The sequence below is a fragment of the Aquarana catesbeiana genome, linkage group LG04 (genome assembly GCF_042186555.1).
Source record: "Aquarana catesbeiana isolate 2022-GZ linkage group LG04, ASM4218655v1, whole genome shotgun sequence".
NCBI classification, from domain to species: domain Eukaryota; kingdom Metazoa; phylum Chordata; class Amphibia; order Anura; family Ranidae; genus Aquarana; species Aquarana catesbeiana.
Window position 1 is genome coordinate 38,967,697 of NC_133327.1, and position 19,875 is coordinate 38,987,571.

The 19,875-nt window shown below is 43.3% G+C and overlaps 1 protein-coding gene across 1 annotated transcript in view; it reads right to left on the reverse strand.

Annotated features, from left to right (window-relative positions):
* LOC141139171 (cytochrome P450 2K1-like) overlaps positions 1 to 19,875 on the reverse strand; it is a 69,664-nt gene that overhangs the window by 35,805 nt on the left and 13,984 nt on the right. The window contains exon 3 of the mRNA XM_073625071.1: positions 1,910 to 2,072. Within this exon, the coding sequence (XP_073481172.1) occupies positions 1,910 to 2,072 (163 nt within the window). The remainder of the gene's footprint in view (positions 1 to 1,909; positions 2,073 to 19,875) is intronic.

Here is a 19,875-nt window from a genome sequence, read left to right on the forward strand (position 1 = left end):
TAGATTATAAGCAAGTTTTTGATGATCCTTAGCTGCACTTGAAGCAGGCTAAAGGTATCGTGCAGGAGGCTGTAGATGCCAGCACTGCTGGCATGTACTTGCTTTACTGACTACTTTAGCCAGTTCGGCTCTTGTACCGGTATATCCTTTGTGGACCAAACTAATTTTTACATTTCTTCTTATGGGTCTATTGCATTATTTGCCAATATTTTTTTTACTAATAGGGGGTCTTTAAAACATTTCTGCACTTTTTATATTTAATAGAGTTAAAAAAGTGTGGAACCCTCGTACTTAACATAACAAAAGTCACCCATACATCCATCAGCTATAACATTATGACCGCGGACAGGTAAAGTGTATAACATTATCTCTTTACAATGGCACCTGAAAGTTGGTGGGATATTTTAGGCATCAACTGAGCATGTTGTCCCTGAACATTGATCACTTGATGCCTAGTTTTAAAACAAGTGTTACTGTAGATAAAAAAATAAAATTGATATTGTGTGCATTGCCTTGCACTGAAAATGTATTTTACAAATTAATCAGTTTTTTTTTAATGCATTTCTTTTAATGCAAGGCTACAAAAAAAACAAAAAAAACTTTAATGATAAAAAAGAAAATCAGCAAAAAAATAGTTGAGGCAACCCCCCCCCAAATAATTAAATGAGGCAAATTAAAGTGGTTGTAACGCCTTAAGGTTTTTCACCTTAATGCATTCTATGTAGTTACATAGTAGGTGAAGTCAAAAAAAGACACAAGTCCATCAAGTCCAACCTATGTGTGTGATTATATGTCAGTATTACATTGTATATCACTGAATGTTGCGGTCGTTCAGGTGCTTATCTAATAGTTTCTTGAAACTATCGATGCTCCCTGTTGAGACCACCGCCTGTGGAAGGGAATTCCACATCCTTGCCACTCTTACAGTAAAGAACCCTCTACATAGTTTAAGGTTAAACCTCTTTTCTTCTAATTTTAATGAGTGGCCACAAGTTAAACTCCCTTCCACGAAAAAGTTTTATCCCTATTGTGGGATCACCAGTATGGTATTTGTATATTGAAATCATATCCCCTCTCAAGCGTCTCTTCTCCAAAGAGAATAAGTTCAGTGCTCGCAACCTTTCCTCATGTATTAAGGTGAAAAACTTTCTGTGCTGAAGCTCCCCCCCTGAGCCCGATCAGATCTAGCGATGTGCACAAGTGCAGCGGTTGGCTCCCTCTGCTGTCGATCAAAAGCTGTGACATGGGAGCGTGGGGTGGGGCCAAGTCTCATTGTCTGTGTCAAAGGACGCAGCAGTGGGACTTGGGCGCCGAGCCCCCACTGGTGCGCCCATGGAAAGCAGCTTTCCGAGGGGGCACCCGATGAAGAGGAGGGGCCTGGAGCGTCAGCTGGGGACCCTAGAAGAAGAGGATTGGGCCTGCTCTGTGCAAAACCATTGCACAGAGCAGGTAAGCAAAGTCCTGTTTGCTATTTAAAAAAAAAACTCCTTTCACTTGCAAGATTGTATTAACAGAAGTTAAGTGCAGATTAAATAATTATCCTTTGATCTGCACACAAAATAACTAATAAAATGAAATTGTAACATTATTGTTCAGATTCATTTATGAATGAAGCCTGCAAACAGTTTGCCAGCTTCCTTTATACAGGAGCTGCTGTCCTGAGACACAGATGGAAGAGTGGTAGTGAAGTTTATATGGAGATTTCAGCAGATTGTCCGCAATAGGGAAGGAAACATTGGGCATAAGAGTCACACTAAAAGTACTTACAGTAGATGATATTTATTTGCTAATAGTTATTAGTGATTACTACTTTTTTCAGTCTTATGGTGATTTCAGCCTTGCAAGGAGTAATAAAGTACTGTAAATGACTGTTGTTAAATTGAAAATTGTTAGGATTTGTTATGGTTACCTTTTTCCTTAGTTAACTCTGAGAAAAGTGGGATATGTGGTCTATCGGCAAAGACCTCGGCATGATTGACTAGAGCATCTTTCACCGTCTCGTAGCCAGACAGCACAACCATCTTCTGTAGCCCTATTTGTAAGCTATACACTGGGCCGTATTTCTTAGCAAGCTGCAATGTAATATAGAAATTGATAATAATAATAATAATGCTGGCAGCAGTTTACAGCATAAGGGCAGACAGTACAATTACAATACAATTTAATACAGCAGGAATCAGAGAGCCCTGCTCATTAGAGCTTACAGCCTAAGAGGGAGGGTCAAGAAATACAAAGGTAATAACTGTCTCTGGAGAGATGAATATTCAGGGATCGTCTGAAAGTGAACAGAGTAGGAGATAGTCGGACGGATTGGGGTAGGAAGTTCCAGAGATTGGGAGAGGCTCTGGAGGCATCCTGGAGGTGAGCACGAGATGGGGTGACCATGGAGCTAGAGAGGAGGAAGTCTTTGGATGATTGAAGAGAACGATTTTGTTGGTATTTTGAGACTAGGTTAGTGATATATGGAGGGAGAGTTGTGGATGGCTTTATAAGTAGTGAATTTAATTCGTTGGGTGAGCGGAAGCCAGTGGAGGGAAAAGCAGAGAGGAGTAGCAGACACTGAGCGGTTTGTAAGGGGCATAAGCCTGGCAGCAGCATTCATGATGAACTGAAAGGGGGATAGCCTATCTAAGTTCAGAGTCCAGGATTACACCTAGGACCTTGGCATGGGGGGACGGGTTTATAATTGAGCTGTTGGTTTTGACAGAGAAATCAGGGAAAGAGGTACGTGAGGGAGGAACTATTATTAGCTTGGTTTTTGATAGAATGAGTTTGAGGAAGTGGTAAAACATTCAGGCTGATATGCCAGTCAGTAAATTAGTGATGCATGAGGAGACTGATGGAGTGAGCTGAGGGGTAGAGAGATAGATTTGGGTGTCATCGGCATAGAAATGGTATTAAAAGCCATGGGAGGCAATCAACATGAAAATAGAAGAGGTCAAAGAACAGAACCTTGAGGGACCCCGACAGAGAAAGTCAGAGGAGAGGAGGAAGTAGAATTGTGACAATGAAGGTGCAGTGGGATAGGTAGGATGAGAAACAGAGAAGAGTACAGTTATAGAGACCAAAGGAGTGGATTTTTTGGAGGAGTAGGTCCAGTGTCTCAGAGGCAGCAAAGAGGTCCAAGAGTAGCTGAAATTCGCACCCTATTGCATCTGCTAATGATACCATACCGCAATTTAGTTAAATTCTGGGAACCCAATGTGACAGACCTAGCCGGGAGAGAGACTTTTGGAGGGGACTGTATGCTAGCCTCTTGCCAATCGATCGTGGGCCCTGTCATTTGGGGGAACGGTGCTCTTTGTGAGCTGTATGCCTGGGGACCCTTGAGGTGGTATTACTGTTGGTTCGGGTCCTGGTCCCCCAGGACACACAGACTCTGGGGACCCTGGATTTCCCATATTAGGAATAGTGGCTGATTCATAATGCTGGGACAGATACTGTTAGGAGATGCTTATGTAAATTCCAGCACCTGTCTGTCTGTTGCCTGCTAGAATGTGTATTGTAAATAAGTCTCTAGTATGGGATCTAAGAGTCATTAGATCCCCATTGTTGTTTGTGTTTAATTAACTCTGCTATTGTGATAATGTTGATTGGATTTTCTGAACTACAAGACGGCCAGTCTGGCCTACAGGTCATGTCTGAGTCATCTAGGCTGTCTAAAGGGATTAGTTAATTAGCTCATGTTAATTAGGTTAATTAGGTTACAGCTGTATTGTTAGAGTAATATGAGTCGGAGGTATGCACCTCCACTTTTAGTGTATAAAAGAGCCTGTGTATTGCAATAAAAGAGAGATTCCTGGTTGAACTTACATACAGCCTGCCTGATGTTTGTTCTGAGCTATCACAACTGGGTTAGAACGGCACATAGCTGAAGTTCTAATCCCGGAGCATTGGATGACCGAACCCTCAGACATTGCAATCTGATTCAATAGCTGCAGAGGAGTGTCAGGAGAGTGGAACCGAGCGAGCAAGGGGCTCGTTACATTGGTTGGCAGCCTTGGGATTTGCTCTCCAGTTACTGGGACACTCCAAACCAGCCTGCAGGAGAGCCACGCTGAAAGACTTACTTGAGAGCCGTGGAGGGAATGGTGGGATTGTGCTTCCTTGCCGTGAACACATCCAAACCATCACCTGGATCCAAGGTCCAGATAGCAGGAGAGGAGAGATACCAGCCACCATGGATGAGGAATTCAGAAGGAGGTTGCGAGAGAAGCAGATACAGCACAGAGGACCAGTATCAGAGCAGGTCCTGCTAGGATGGTTTGATTCTATCCGCTGTGAACTCTGGAAGGAAGCGCTAGCCCATGAGCAGCGACACCAGGGAAAAGTTCTCCCCTCCATCCATGTGAGGTACTGGTCGCAGTATGAAGTGCAAATGCTGTTTTTGGGGGAATAGCCGAACCAGGAGTGGACAGCTGAGTTAAGCAGGCTGATCCGGGCAGAAATGCGGTTGGACGAGAGCTACAGAGCCCCCAAGTGGTATGTAGCCCAAGTGTGCCCGTGGACAGTAGATGACAGCCCCATGGAAGGCTTTGACTACGATGGCCTGGGATTGTTATACTGGAGACTGTCCAGGGACCCTGACTTTGGGAGTGATCGGGAGTGGCGTTTGGAGGAAATAATGGAGCACAGAGAGCGGAGACTGAATGTCTCAGAAGTGCACTGGGCACAGGAAGATTTGGAGTTTCTGGCTGTTCAGGAATGGGAGCTGGAGATCGCCTACAAACAGCTGTTAGACTCTGCTCAGCAGCAGGGTGGTGCTCCCTTTGCCTGGGACTATCAGGAAATACCAGTTGACAACTCTGAAATCCTGGCTGAAGAGTTGACAATGTGGCAGAGTAACGGTGTGCTTTGCCAACCTGCACCCGCAGCTATGGAGGCGGAGGTCTTATGGTGGATGCAGCAAGTGCTGACTGACCTTGATGAACCTGTTGCTGCATTGGATGATCTTGGATGGAGGAATGTGCCTGTCCAGCAGAATGCCAGAGATTCGGCAGTGGAAAATCTGGAGATCGCTATCCCCAAAGCTGAAGTGCTGACAACAGGGCAGAGCTCTGCTAACCTCTGCCCAGCACTGATAGCATCTTCTGGGTTCCATGGACAGGAGATGGTGAACCTTTAACCCCAGACACCAGTTGCAGAGATAGGGAATTTGATAGACTTTTCTGCTGAGGAAGAACAGCCAGGTGAGCCTCCAGAAGAAGAAGAGCTGTTATTAGGGCCAAACTTTACTGTGCTCTGCCCAGCACCAACAGAATTATCTGTGAAGTTAAAAGGAACTTCCCCAGCTGAAGCGCTGGCAACCGGACAGAGGGTCCAAGATCTCTGCCCTACACCTGCGTCGGTTCCGGAGGCTCAGGGTGAGAAGGAGGTGGTCACTTCCCAGCAGCACATCAGGATACAGGGGGAGAAGGGAGAGGAGGTGTTCGTCCTCCCTCCTCAACAGTTAGCCGGAGCAGATGGTGTGGGGTTTCCAGCAGAAGGGCTGGCAACAGGGCCGAGTACTGCTGGCCTCTGCCCTCAACTTACAGAGGCTGAATTTCCTGTGAAGGTGGGTGGGACTTCAGTCTCCACCTATATACCCCAGATATGCTGGGCAGTCGGCCCAGATCCCCAACAGCATGACGGAGTGAGCCCAGACACCCTGTCTTCTCTCCAGCGGCAGAAAGGACTCCAGGGAGAAGGGCCAGTCCAGGCCTCTCCCCAGCGGCAGATATGTTCTCTGAGAGAGGCAGAGGTTGGCTGGGTGAGTAATACTTTGTTTGGAACAATTTGTTTGGGGTACTGTGTGGGTACAGGCATTAGAGGACTGGAACTACTGACTAACTTCGGAGTCAACCCATCTGGGGTCTCCTCCTGTGTTAGTCTCCTGCCGAAAGGGGAGAAATGTGACAGACCTAGCCGGCAGAGAGACTTTTGGAGGGGACTGTATGCTAGCCTCTTGCCGATCGATCGTGGGCCCTGTCATTTGGGGGAATGGTGCTCTTTGTGAGCTGTATGCCTGGGGACCCTTGAGGTGGTATTACTGTTGGTTCGGGTCCTGGTCCCCCAGGACACACAGACTCTGGGGACCCTGGATTTCCCATATTAGGAATAGTGGATGATTCATAATGCTGGGACAGATACTGTTAGGAGATGCTAATGTAGATTCCAGCACCTGTCTGTCTGTTGCCTGCTAGAATGTGTATTGTAAATAAGTCTCTAGTATGGGGTCTAAGAGTCATTAGATCCCCATTGTTGTTTGTGTTTAATTAACTCTGCTATTGTGATAATGTTGATTGGATTTTCTGAACTACAAGAAGGCCAGTCAGGCCTACAGGTCATGTCTGAGTCATCTAGTCTGTCTAAAGGGATTAGGTAATTGGCTCATGTTAATTAGGTTAATTAGGTTACAGCTGTATTGTTAGAGTAATATGAGTCGGAGGTATGCACCTCCACTTTTAGTGTATAAAAGAGCCTATGTATTGCAATAAAAGAGAGATTCCTGGTTGAACTTACATACAGCCTGCCTGGTGTTTGTTCTGAGCTATCACAACTGGGTTAGAACGGCACATAGCTGAAGTTCTAATCCCGGAGCATTGGATGACCGAACCCTCAGACATTGCAATCTGATTCAATAGCTGCAGAGGAGTGTCAGGAGAGTGGAACCGAGCGAGCAAGGGGCTCGTTACACCTGGCATTTATCTGAATATGGATCTGACCCATCTACTTCCTGATGCTTTGTTTGCTCTCCATTCCTCTCCCTTGAGCCATCTCAATTGTATTCCTGAGGGTCAAACAACTGCCTCCACCTTGTCCCAATCCTTTGTATGCTATCTCACACTAACTTTGCCGTTTTTCGACTGTTCCCACTTTCTCACGTTTTAGAGTATTTACCCATTTTTACTGTTATTGTACTATTGATTTATGTCGCCTGACCTTACTTGTCATTTTTCTTTTGATTTTGTTTCTTATTATTCCCATTATTGCCTTGAGTTTTTACACATCTCTGTATGATTCTCCTTTATACTTGTAATATTGTATCCTGCGTTTCCTAATAAATACAAAATATGAAAAAAAAGATGTCAAGGACAAGTAGAACAGAATAGTGTCCGTTGGTTTTAACTGTTAGTAAATCATTTGTGGAGTTTAGGGAGAGCAGTTTCGGTGAAGTGTTTAAGGCAAAATTCGAACTGAAGGGGATCAAAAAGTTTGTTCTCAGTCAGATGGTCGCTCAGTGGGTCGTAGACCAAATGTTCAAGAAGTTTGAAGGCAAAGGGGAGTAAGAAGATGGGGCATAAGTTGTTAAGATTGGTGGGGTCCATTGGGGGCTTTTTAGGATGTGTTGTTTTAGAGAGTTGGGGAAGATGCCAGAAAAGAAGGAAAGATTGAAGATGTGAGTTAGAGAGTGTAGAATAGAGCCAGAGGTTGACCCTAGCATTTGAAAGGGAGCAAGATCCAGGGGGAAGGTGGTTAGGTGGGCATTAGAAAAACATTTAGCAACCTTGTCAATAGTAGCCGGGTTGAATGAGGGGAGTAATGATTGTACCTGTGGAGATGGGGTGTTAAGTGGGGGAGGTATCTGAGCATTGAAGATCTCCTCACAAATTGTATGATTCTTGCTTTTGACGTGATTGGCAATCTCCTGGGCAGTAAGTCAGTTACTGGGAGGAGGCAGTGGAGGACGAAGTAGAGAGTTTAAGGTAGAGACTAGTTGATGGGATGAGAAGGTGTGAATGAGAGTGATAAAATAAGTCCGCTTGGCAGTGAGGAGGCAGGAGTAGTATTTTTGGAGGGTAAATTTATATTGGTTGAGGTCTTTCTAGCTCAAGAACGTAGCTACATTTTCTGAGACTTCTGGTGTCATCTGTCGGGGCCCAATTCTGTGTGTAGTGAGGTGGGAAAGCTTGTCTATGGAGGATTACAGTGAGCTGTTGTAGACAGCGAATAGACAGGGGTGAGATTTTGTCATAGAGGTGGTCAGTAGCAGAGTAAAGAAGAGAAGGGTTGAGGTGGCAAAGGTTTCTATGGGTAACTGTCAGGCGGTTGAAGGGAGAGAGAGCAAAACGGTGGTGATCAGAGAGTGGGAGTGGATTGTTGAAGAGGTTGCATGGTGTGCATAGATAGGAGAATACAAGGTCAAGGATGTTGCCACTGGAGAGAGTAGGAGTCGGTATCTTTTGCTTCAGGTGAAGAGAGGAGGTTAGACTGAGAAGTTTAGAAGTAGCTGCAGTAGTATTAGCAATACCAGGAATGTTGAAGGCACCAAGAATGATTGTGGGGATTTCAGAAGAGAGAAGTAAGGTAGCCAAGTTACCAAGGAAGGTTGATACCAGTCCAGGGGGCTGGTAACTGGCAGCAATTCTTAAAACAACTGGAGAAAATAGACAAATACAATGTGTCTCAAAAGAGTAGAGTGTCAGAGTGGGAGGTGGGTGAAGTACCTGATAGGTGCTGCGTGGAGCTAGAAGGATTTCCATTCCATCTCCCTTCCACTGGGTCTGGGGAGTGAGTTCGAAGAAGGCCACCATGGGAGAGGGAAGCAGGAGAAGCAGGAATTTGTGATAAAGAGGTCATGGGAGGGAGGTGAGTTTGTTACAGACAGAGTGGGCATTACAGAGGGCACAGGAGAAGGGGAGGCTGGTTTTGGGAAGAAGAGGAACGGAAATTAAGTTCTGTGGATTGTAGCTGCTGCCAGAGGGTGTAGGGAGGTGGGAGCATTGGGCACAGTGAAATTATACAGTATGGGTCAAGGGTTTGGGGATATGTCATCAGAGGTTAAAAGAAACAGAAGGGTGGGGGAGGTAATGTGGGAGTGCGATTTATATGACGGGACATGCCCCTGTGTCCTGTAGGTTTTATCAGCATTTGGTTGTAGAATTAGCAGGAGTTGATGAGTGCAGTAATAGGGAGAGGACAGAAAGGAGGGTCATATACAGTACATATTGTAAGCTGTGGGGTGGAGAAAAGGGATGAAGGAAAGAGAGTTTAAGGAGAGACACAACTGCCAGAAGGAGTGATAGAGAGTGCATATTACAGAGTAGGAGGAGAACTGAATAGAGAGACAGGGTCACCTGCAGCCTGTTTGATGCTTTTCAATGCAGTTTGCTTTGTATGTTCGCTTCACTGCCACCCTCCTGTGACAATAGTAAATTAATATTCAGTGCAGAGCTTGCAGGGCATATCACTTGTATAAAGAATCACTTAGAGAAAGAATCACTTAAAAGAGAAGCATGGGTTTTTGTTTTTTTCAGAGTCATACTTACCTAGGTCGATGCAACATCGGTCTGATGCTCCATCTTTCCCCTGGCGCCTCTACACTGAGAACCGAGTGATCAAACACTGCTGATCGCTCAGTGCTCACAGCTCTCTGCTCTACCCCCTCCTTGCTCACTGGAGCACTGAGCTGTGGAGGAGGCGGGATTGGCCTGCTCACCCTCTCAGTGGGTGTCGGTCCAGGGATCTGGGCGGAACCCAACTCTGTGGACGTGAGCCTGGACCGACTCTGTGATTTCACCAGAGAGCGGACTTCAGTCCGCCCTCTGCTGAAAATGGGTCACAGGAGTGCAAAACGAACTGCACTCCTGTAATTCATAGGAAAAGTACAGCCAAACGAGCTTTGGCTGTACTTCTCCTTTAACTGCTCTCGGACTGCCCCATGTACATTTACTGCATCTGGGCGGCCCGGGTGCGCAAAATCACGTACCTGTACGTGATTTTGTGCACGCGGTTTAGGGGGTGCGCCGCTCCGGCTGTGATTTGACACAGCGGGAGCCAATCAGCAGGTCCATGATGGCTGCAGTGACCCGCCGATCGCACACAGGAGAGACGGATCAGCAGTGTGCTGATGTAAACAAAGCACACCGCTGATCTGTCAGTGAGGAAAAGTGAGAGATCGTGTTTCAGCTAAGCTGAATCACGATCGTGCCTTTTCTCCAGTGTAACCCCCTACAGCTAGAAACACCTCCCTGGGAACACATTTAAACCCCTTGATCTCCCCCCAGTGTTAACCCCTTCCCTGCCAGTGCCATTTATACAGTGATCAATGCATTTTTATAGCACTGATCACTGTATTGGTGTCACTGGTCACCAAAAAGTGTCACTTAGGGTCAGATTTGTCCGCCGCATTGTCGCAGTCCCGCTAAAAATTGCAGATCACAGCCATTACTAGTAAAAAAAATAAAAGTAAATAAAAGTCCCTAAATCTATCCCGTAGTTTGTAGACGCTATAACTTTTGTGCAAACCAATCAATAAACACTTTTTGGGATTTTGTTTATCAAAAATATGTAGCAGAATACATATTGACCTAAATTGATGAAGAAATTAGATTTTTTACATTTTTTTTTTGGATATGTAATATAGCACAAAGTAAAAAATATTGTTTTTTTTTATTTTGCAAAATTGTCAGTCTTTCTTTGTTTTATAGCGCAAAAATAAAAACCGCAGAGGTGATCAAATACCACCAAAAGAAAGCTCTATTTGTGGGGAAAAAAGGACATCAATTTTATTTGGGTACAGCGTCACATGACCGCGCAATTGTCAGTTAACGCGATGCATTGCCGTATCGCAAAAAATGGCCTGGTCAGGAAGTGGGTAAAACTTTCCGGGGCTGAACTGGTTAAAGAAAGGACCCCAGCAAAGTGATCCCAGAAAAAAAAATGATTTGCCACGCAAAGCTGCTCCAGATTCTGTCAACTCCAGTTTTGATAAAATCTCCCCCAGTGCGTTCCTTTTTTTTTATTACAGTTCATATTGCATTTTGACTGTGATTTTAATTTGAAACTCCATTAGAAAAGAATGGCAGGAAACAAAAACTTATGCATCATGAACTTTTGAACAATTTAACCACATCAAAAACACAAAAAAAGGCATAACCTCTTTCTCACTAAGTAAAACAAAATGCATAAGAAAAACAGTCACATAACAAGTATAAAATTTTAGTGTGCGTTAATAATGCATTTAAATGCACCATAATGTGCTAAACAAATATGTAGGCAGTTCCAAGTACAAAAGTACAAACATGCCCTAAGATATGTAAGAAGCCAGTGAAGCATAAATTAAAAATCTGTTTTGGGTGTGCCATTTAACAAGTCTGTAATGTATATATAATATACATTACAAACATTTTTTTTTCTTAGGATTTGACATTTTACAAAGGTGAAAAAATTTGTGATTTTGACATGTTATTGTTTAGGTTTAAGATAGTGATGTCTAATCCTCTTAGTAGGTTTAGTAACACCTGCCCTCCCTCATTTCCCACAAGGTATATAATGTCTGCGCTAATCTATACTCTGTGTATCACCAGCAGTCATAATACAGCTAGCCCTCATTCGTTGAATTGGTTCTTTCAAAACAGAACTTGCTGCAAAATTATAACTTTTGTATTTGCTGACATTTTCTTGAATTTAGCCTCTGCATTTTGCTGAAATTGCCTAAACATAAGCTCCCAATTTCTCTCATCAGTGCTAGGATGGGATGTTTCATTTGGGATATTTTTTGGCAAAAGAGATTGGTGTGTGGCACAGGGTTGCCACCTTATCCCTTTAAACCCAAACACATATGAATTACACAGATTCTGAGGCTAATTTCATGCAGATAAGGCACTGAGTGAGTTTAATTACCACCTTAATCAGCCACAGAACCTGTGTAATTTATATGTGTTCAGTTTTAAAGGGATGAAGTGTCAACCTAGGTGTAGCACCCTCCTAGTGTAGGATGCTGGGCAAATTATTTTTTTGTAGTCAGGGAAGCAGTGATTGATTGTTCTGGTCTGTTAATGGTTTCATAAGCTGGGAAGTTGACTGCTTCCTGCTACTTCTGAAAGAAGTTTCCAGAACATATTATGGCCTCGTCAATTCATGGGGGGGGGGGAGTGTCCAGAAGGTGGCTGGGGAGATGATAAAGAGTATTAAGCCCTAGAGATATTGTTCTTTCCTCATCAAGGAGGGTTCCAAATCCTCTGGGGCTGTGGACTGAGTAGCTTTTCTCTGTTCTCATACTAGGTATGTGATCCAGTGCAGTAGAGCTGCCTTGTCACCGTATATCTAAGTGATATGGTCGGCAAGTGGTTAAAAAAAAGTTAAACTTTAAAGAAAAAAATAATAATGCACAGGAAAAAAATATGCATTAACTAAACTTTAGGAGGCTGGAAAGCATTGCACCAGAGATCAGTAGATCGCTGGTGCCATGCAGGACTCCTGCAGACTGTAAGTGTAAGCTGTCTCCCATACAGTGCCTTGAAAAATATTCATACCCCTTGAATTTTTCTACATTTTGTCATGTTACAACCAAAAACATAAATGTATTTTATTGGGATTTTATGTGATAAACCAACACAAAGTGGCATATACTGTAATTGTGAAGTGGAAGGAAAATGATAAACGGTTTTCGAAATGTTTTACAAAGAAATATGTAAAAAGTGTGGTGTGCATTTGTATTCAGCCTTTGTAGAATCACCTTTCACTGCAATTACAGCTGCTAGTCTTTTTTGTAGATGTCTCTACCAGCTTTGCACATCTAGAGAGTGACATTTTTGCCTATTCTTCTTTGCAAAATAGCTCAAGCTCTGTCAGACTGGATGGATAGCATCTGTGAACAGCAATTTCTTGCCACAGATACAGCAGTCTTACCACAGATTATCAATTGGATTTAGGTCTGGACTTTGCTTGGCCATTCTAACACATGAATATGCGTTAATCTAAACCATTCCATTGTAGATCTGGCTGTATGTTTAGGGTCGTTATCCTGCTGGAAGGTGAACCTCTGTCCCAGTCTCAAGTCTTTAGCAGACTCTAACAGGTTTTCTTCTAAAATTGCCCTGTATTTGGCTCCATCCATCTTCCCATCTTCCCATCCCATGTTTCACGGTGGGGATGGTGTGTTTAGAGTGGTGTGCAGTGTTAGTTTTCTACACACATAGTGTTTTGGTTTTAGGCTCCATCCATCTTCTCATCACTTCTGACCAGCTTCCCTGTCCCTGCTTAAGAAAAGCATTCCCACAACATGATGCTAACATCACAATGTTTCATGGTGGGGATGGCGTGTTCAGGGTGATGTACAGTGTTCATTTTCCGCCACACATAGCATTTTGCTTTTAGGCCAAAAAGTTTGATTTTGGTCTCATCTGACCAGAGCACCTTCTTCTACATGTTTGCGGTGTCCTCCACATGGCTCTCACAAACTGCAAACAAGAATTCTTATGGCTTTCTTTCAACAATGGCTTTCTTCTTGCCACTCTTCAATAAAGGGCAGATTTGTGGAGTGCACGACTAATAGTTGTCCTGTGGACAGATTCTCCCACCTGAGCTGTGGATCTCTGCAGCTCCTCCAGAGTTACCATGGGCTTCTTGGCTGCTTCTCTGATTAGTGCTCTTCTTTCCCAGCCTGTCAGTTTAGGTGGACGGTCATGTCTTGGTAGGTTTGCAGCTGTGCCATACTCTTTCCCTTTTCGGATGATGCATTGAACAGTGCTCCATGAGATGTTCAAAACTTTCTATTTTTTTTTATAACCTAACCCTGCTTTAAACTTCTCCACAACTTTATCCCTGACCTGTCTGGTGTGTTCCTTGGCCTTCATGATGTTTTGTTCACTAAGGTTCTCTAATAAACCTGTATTCGTACTGAGATTAAATGACACACAGGTGGACTTTATTTACTAATTAGGAGACTTCTGAAGGCAATTGGTTCCACTAGATTTTAGTTGGGGGTTTCAGAGTAAAGGAGGTTGAATGCAAATGCACACCACAATTTTCACATATTTATTTGTAAAACATTTGGAAAACAATTTATCATTTTCCTTCCACTTCGCAATTACGTGCCGCTTTGTGTTGGTCTATCACATAAATTCCCAATAAATTACATTAACGTTTTCGGCTGTAACATGACAAAATGTGGAAAATTTCAAGGAGTATGAATATTTTTTCAAGGCACTGTACACCGTACGGACAAGTAGTTTTACACTGATCGCTCCACTGATCCCCGCTTTGCAGGCGGATGACAGGTCCTGTCTGCTCCGCTGTGCAGAGCGGTTACGTACACAGTCCCGCTCTCCTCTTTGGGGAAATCGGATGTAAACAGACTGCCTGTCCTTTTTCATCCTATCTGATCTGCCAGACATGTGTCTGAGACTGGAAATTCCGATCAGGTCTGCCAGAAAAACTGACAGGCAGACCTGATCGGAAAGCCCGTGTGAAAGAGCCCTAACATGTTCCACTCTAAAAACTGATGGAACATGTAACATGTTCCTGAAGGTGAAATGTTAGACATGTTTACAATGAAAGCATTTGTTTTTTTTTTCAATTCGGATACATTCGTTAAGTTAATTATTTTGTTTTGTCATATCTGTTATGTTAGAATAGTTCATTTTTGAAATTTGTTTCTTATATTTGGATTTGTTTGTATATTCGCTGTTCTGAATCAATATGCCTTTTTTGGAAGTTATTTTGAAAGCTTGGCTATATTTGTTTTAATGTGGGCTCTTTCACACTTGCGTTAATGCGCTTTTAGGCTGCTTTAAGACTTAATGTGGCTATAGCGTTAATGAGCATTTAGGATGTGTTGTATAGGCATTCATGTTGCATCAGGCAACATTTCTCAAACGCCCTGTATTGTGTTGTTTTTTTTTTTTAAAGGCTAGAATGGGAAAAAAATCACTTTTGACACTTTACAACAGTACCGTAAACGCATTGTAAACACCATGGGTGTGTTTACAGTGCACTTAAGGTGCAGTTGTGGTGTTTTTCAATATAAGTTAGTGGAGGCTGTGGAAAAGCATCAACGTTTGCTAAACTCTGCAGGCAGCATTATTTTTGCCTCGCAGCAATGCTAATGCTGTAGCGTGAGCACCACCATCCATTGCCCATTGTAACAAGTTTGAGTGCCATTGATAGACGCTCGGGAAGTGTTAAAAAACAACTCAACTGCCTATTTACATGCTTGTGTGAAAGAGCACAAAATGTGTTACTTTGGGAGATTACTTATGCACTCTAATGCCACGTACACATGAGCGGAATTTCCGTTGGAAAAATCTTGGATGGTTTTTCCGACGGAATTCCGCTCAAGCTTGGCTTGCATACACACGGTCACACAAAAGTGACGTACAACACTATGAAGAGCCGAGAAAATGCTTCCGAGCATGCATCGAATTGTTTCCGAGCATGCGTAGGAATTTTGCGTGGCGGAATTGGTACAGATGATCAGAATTTTCGATCGGAACTTTTTCCGACTGAAAAATTGAGAACATGCTCTCAATCTTTTGCTGGCTGGAATTGCTCCAGCAAAAGTCTGATGGAGCATACACACAGTCACATTTTCTGACCAAAAGCTCTCATCTGTCTTTTGCTGGCCGAATTTCCGATCGTGTGTACAGGGCATGAGTCATCCCTGCTAGTCCAACCCACAAGGGCAAATGGAATGAGCTGACTGGACGATATTGATGCATGCATCTAAAAGTAACAAATAGAACAAAATTTATTTTGGATTCATTCATTATGGTTCAGAGATCCTGATGGATCCACCTCCATCCAACCCAAACACAATAAGTAGGTAATCACCTTATTTCACTTTTATACCTTACTGTATTTATTGCAATATGTTTTAAATATATATGTGCATTTTTTATTATAATAAAAATGTTAATGCAAAATAAAAACAAAATGGATCAATTTGGATCATTCGTTATGTTGTTGCGTTATTTCGGATGCTTCAAACATTACCAAAAGGCCCAAACTATTCTATCCTGTCATCCGAATGAAACAAATGAATGAATTAACTGCTTTTGTTATAATTTATTTCAGATTCTGCTATTGTAATTGATAATGAAAACAATCATGTATGTCTACTTAATATTCGGAGCGTTATGTGGCCCCATTCAACCACCTGCACCTTCCTATTGGAAGGCTCTATGGGGTTGATTTACTAAAACGGGAGCATGCAAAATGTGGTGCAGCTCTGCATAGAAAGCAATCAGCTTCCAGGGTTTTTTTGTCAAAGCTTAATTGAACAAGCCAAAGTTAGAAGCTGATTGGCTACCAGATTTTGCACTCTCCGGTTTTAGTAAATCAACCCCTAAGTGTCCCTCTTGGACAGATTATGTCCTGTCCTGTCTTGTCCACCATCTGTCGCAAGTACGGGGAAGTATAGGCGTTCTTCTGAAAGAGGAAACTTTATAAACAATAAAAAATAAGTTTTTATTGCTGTGTGTCTCTAGAATAATTACACCCAATCTGTATAACTCTAATCTCTTGTACAACAACATTCAAACTTGGAGTAGGAGGGCCAGCAGTATCAGCTCATCAGGCTCTATACGAGAAACATCATCCATGTGATGCTGCTTCTTTATTCTCCACTGAGCTGACTGGGGGCAGGGAAATGACTGCACTGTAATCCTTAACTGAAGTCCAAAAAGTGGTGTCATCTTTTTCCTCCTCCCTCAGATGGACATAATTGTACGTCCTTGGGTTGAAGTGGCTTTATCGGGCCCATGGCTGCATCTGCAGTCATGACCCCAGTATCCATACCTCCCAACTTTTTGAGATGGGAACTAGGGACACCTATTAGCAAAAGTATGTAGGCGTAGGACCAACCCCCTGTCATGCCCCTTTAACCGTTTCACTGCCAAGTCCGTAGGTCGTACGAACCTACAGAAGTGCCCGCAGGTGGCCAAGTCAGTATGGCATATAGACTTCTTTTCTCCCTCTCCTATAAGACTCTGCTGAACAATTCTATAACTCTGATCAGCCCATTACAACCCGCTGATCAGAGTTACTAACTCCTAATGTAACCGCCCCCCCACCCATGCCGCCACTTCCCTGTCCCCTGCCTCTCCACCCCCACTGCCCCCCTACTCTCCCCTCCTATTCCCTTCACCTCCCTTCTTACCCTCCAGCACTAATTACCACCCTCCACTCAATCTGACCCCCCTCCAAACCTGCTCCCTGCAGCCACCATCATTAGCCAGCATGCCTCCTCTTCCACTCCTGCCGGCTTCAGGTGCTGCATGGTGCTTGGGGGGGGTACAGATGTGTCCCACCCACCAGTCAGATCACCCCCCAACTGCCCCAGACTCCCGATACATGGCCGCTCTGAGCTGCATCTCTCCTTCCCCTTCCTCGCCTGCAGCTTCTCCCTGCACAGATCTCTGTGATCTGTCAGGCTGGGGATTGCGGCGAGTGGCAAGGGGGGGAGGGGAAGCTGTGCAGGTGTGGGTGAAGTTGGGGCTTGGGGGGCTATCGGAGACCTCAGCTTCTCCTCCCGGCCAACTCGATCCACCCGGATTAGCCAGGAGGAGAAGCCGGAAGACGATAGTGAATATTAATTTTCTATTGTCACAGGTGGGAGGGTTTCAATGTGCAATGCTCAGGCTCTAATCATGTGACTTGAAAAAAAAAACTCATACAAACGTATGAGTCCGGCGCCCTGCAGGGGAGTGGCGCCCCAGCACCCCTAATGGACTGGCTGCTCCTGGTCAGACCCCTTTCACATGGAGTGTACTCTGTCAAGCAGATCCACCTGCTCAGCGGGGGATCTGTCTGCTGATCCCCGTTGAGCAGGCAGATGACAGATGCAGAGCGGACACGGACACAGCCCACTGTTCTCTATGGGGACGGTCGGATGGAAACGGACTGCCTGTCCATTTCCATTGGATGCCATCCGACCCTATCTGCTAGATGGATGGGGAAATCCCCATCCGTCTGTTTTTAGAGGACTGTATTGGATGCAGGTGGGTGTAAACGGACACATATCCATTTATATCAGCCTCTCCATAGAGAACAATGGGTGGTCCGATTGGGCCCGCCTGAAATACGGACAGGCAGACCCGATCGGTGTGCTTGTGTGAAAGGGGCCTAAGGCCTTGTTCACACAGGGCATACACAGCGTACCTTTACAGGGATGCACAGGTGTTCCGTGCATCTCTGTGCAGGCCGTCCCATTGACGTCATTTGGGTTGTAGCACCTGCATGAACAAAGCCGTTGCTCCCAATTTTACATCCATGTAGGTCCACATGCATGTCCCTGAGCTCACACTGTCTGCTTTTGGGGACATGTACCCACGCCCCCAAGGATGTCAGATTGGGAACAGCAGCTATGCCTGTGCAGCCGTTGCATCCCAATTGACTTAGTAAATGGGACTGCCTGTACGGGGATGCATGGAACACCTGTGTATCCCTGTACAGTTAAACATGGCCCTCCATAGGCGTACACTTTAGTATGCCACATGTGAACGATGCTTTAGTACTAATTTAGTGGGTATTTTGTAAGTTACATTGTGTTTATGTGCAATATTAATGATTTTAGTGTATTTTTAGTGAAAATAGCAATATGATGAACATGTGCGCAATTATTGCAGGGCCCAAAAAGTCAGTAGCACTTTTTTTCATTCTACAGGTCATGTCTACAGGTCTTTTAGAAAATGTCTAGTTTGATGGGCCTTTTCCAATTATGAAAGCTGTAAGTGAAAAATGAAAACCTCCAGATTTTTGGAAAATTTTGGGGTATGTTCGATTTTCACCATTTTGCAAAAAGGCTCCATTTAAAATTTACAAATATTTGTTATTTATTAACTCCATACAGGTTAAGCTTTTATATTTACTAGGGATTTAGCAGGAATTTTGTAAAATTAGTTGTGTTTTTATTTACTAATAATGGTTTTACTGTATTTTTTTGCGAATATGTTGATTTGATAAACATTTGCACAAATACCGCAGGGTCTAAAAAATTAGTAGCACCTTCTTTTTATTTTAGCGATCATATGCTTTCAGAAAATATATAGTTTTCGGGGTCTTTCAGCAATTCTGAAAGTTATAAGGTAAAAATGAAAACTTTCAGATTTTTAGAGAAATTTGCATATTTACATTTTTGCGTATGTTCGATTTTCACCATTTTGCAGAAAATTTTAAAAGTTACAAATATTTGTTATTTATTAACTCAATACACTTTAAGCTTTTATATTTAGTAGGAATTTTGTAAAATTTGCTGTGTTTTTATCTGCTAATAATGGTTTTAGTGTATTTTTATAATATATTGGTTTGATAAACATTTGCGCAAATACCGGGGGGTCTAAAAAATCAGCAGCACCTTTTTTTTATTCTACTGATCATGTGCTTTCAGAAAATAGCAGGGCCTGGCAGTGAAAGGGTTAAAGGTGAATTATACCCTCAAAAAAATAGTTAAACCCGCAAGTGCTTTTTTTACCACTACTATTTCTTTATATTGGCTTTTGAAATTTACAAATGTAGCAATTTTATATACAACTATATAGATCAGACCAAAATGAGGGATAAATGAGGAAGAAAGAGGGACAGAGGGACATTGTTCCAAATCAGGAACAGTCCCTCGAAATTAGGGACAGTTAGGAGGTATGCCAGTATCATTCTTTTCAGCTAGCGATGCTGAATAAAGTAAAAGCAATCAAAGAGTATAAATAGCTGCTGGATCACTTTTACATGCAATAAAAAGGGGTTTCACCCTCCCATCACATTCTGCTGCCTTTCCGTCTAATGTAAACAGGCCTTTACCAACCTGTGAAAGCATCTGATCAAACCAATCTCAGTGTGATAAGATGCTTTTGAGGGCAGAGGAGAGATCAGGGTTCTAATAGACCTCAGATCTCTCAGTAAAGATGGCCTGTCAAAAAAAAAAAATAGAGACAGTGTAAAAAAGATTTTTAAATAAAATAGGTTATAAAATTTTAAAAAATGTAAAGTGTTCCCATCCCCCCATGCTCATGTGCAAATGCACATGTAGGTCCAGCATGCATATGTGACCGGTGATTGACCCACATATGTGAGGCATTAACATGAACATCAGAGTGAGAGCAATAATTCTAGCACCAGACCTCCTGTGTAATTTGAAACTGGTAACTTATAATGGCTTTTAACCGCTTGCCAACTAGC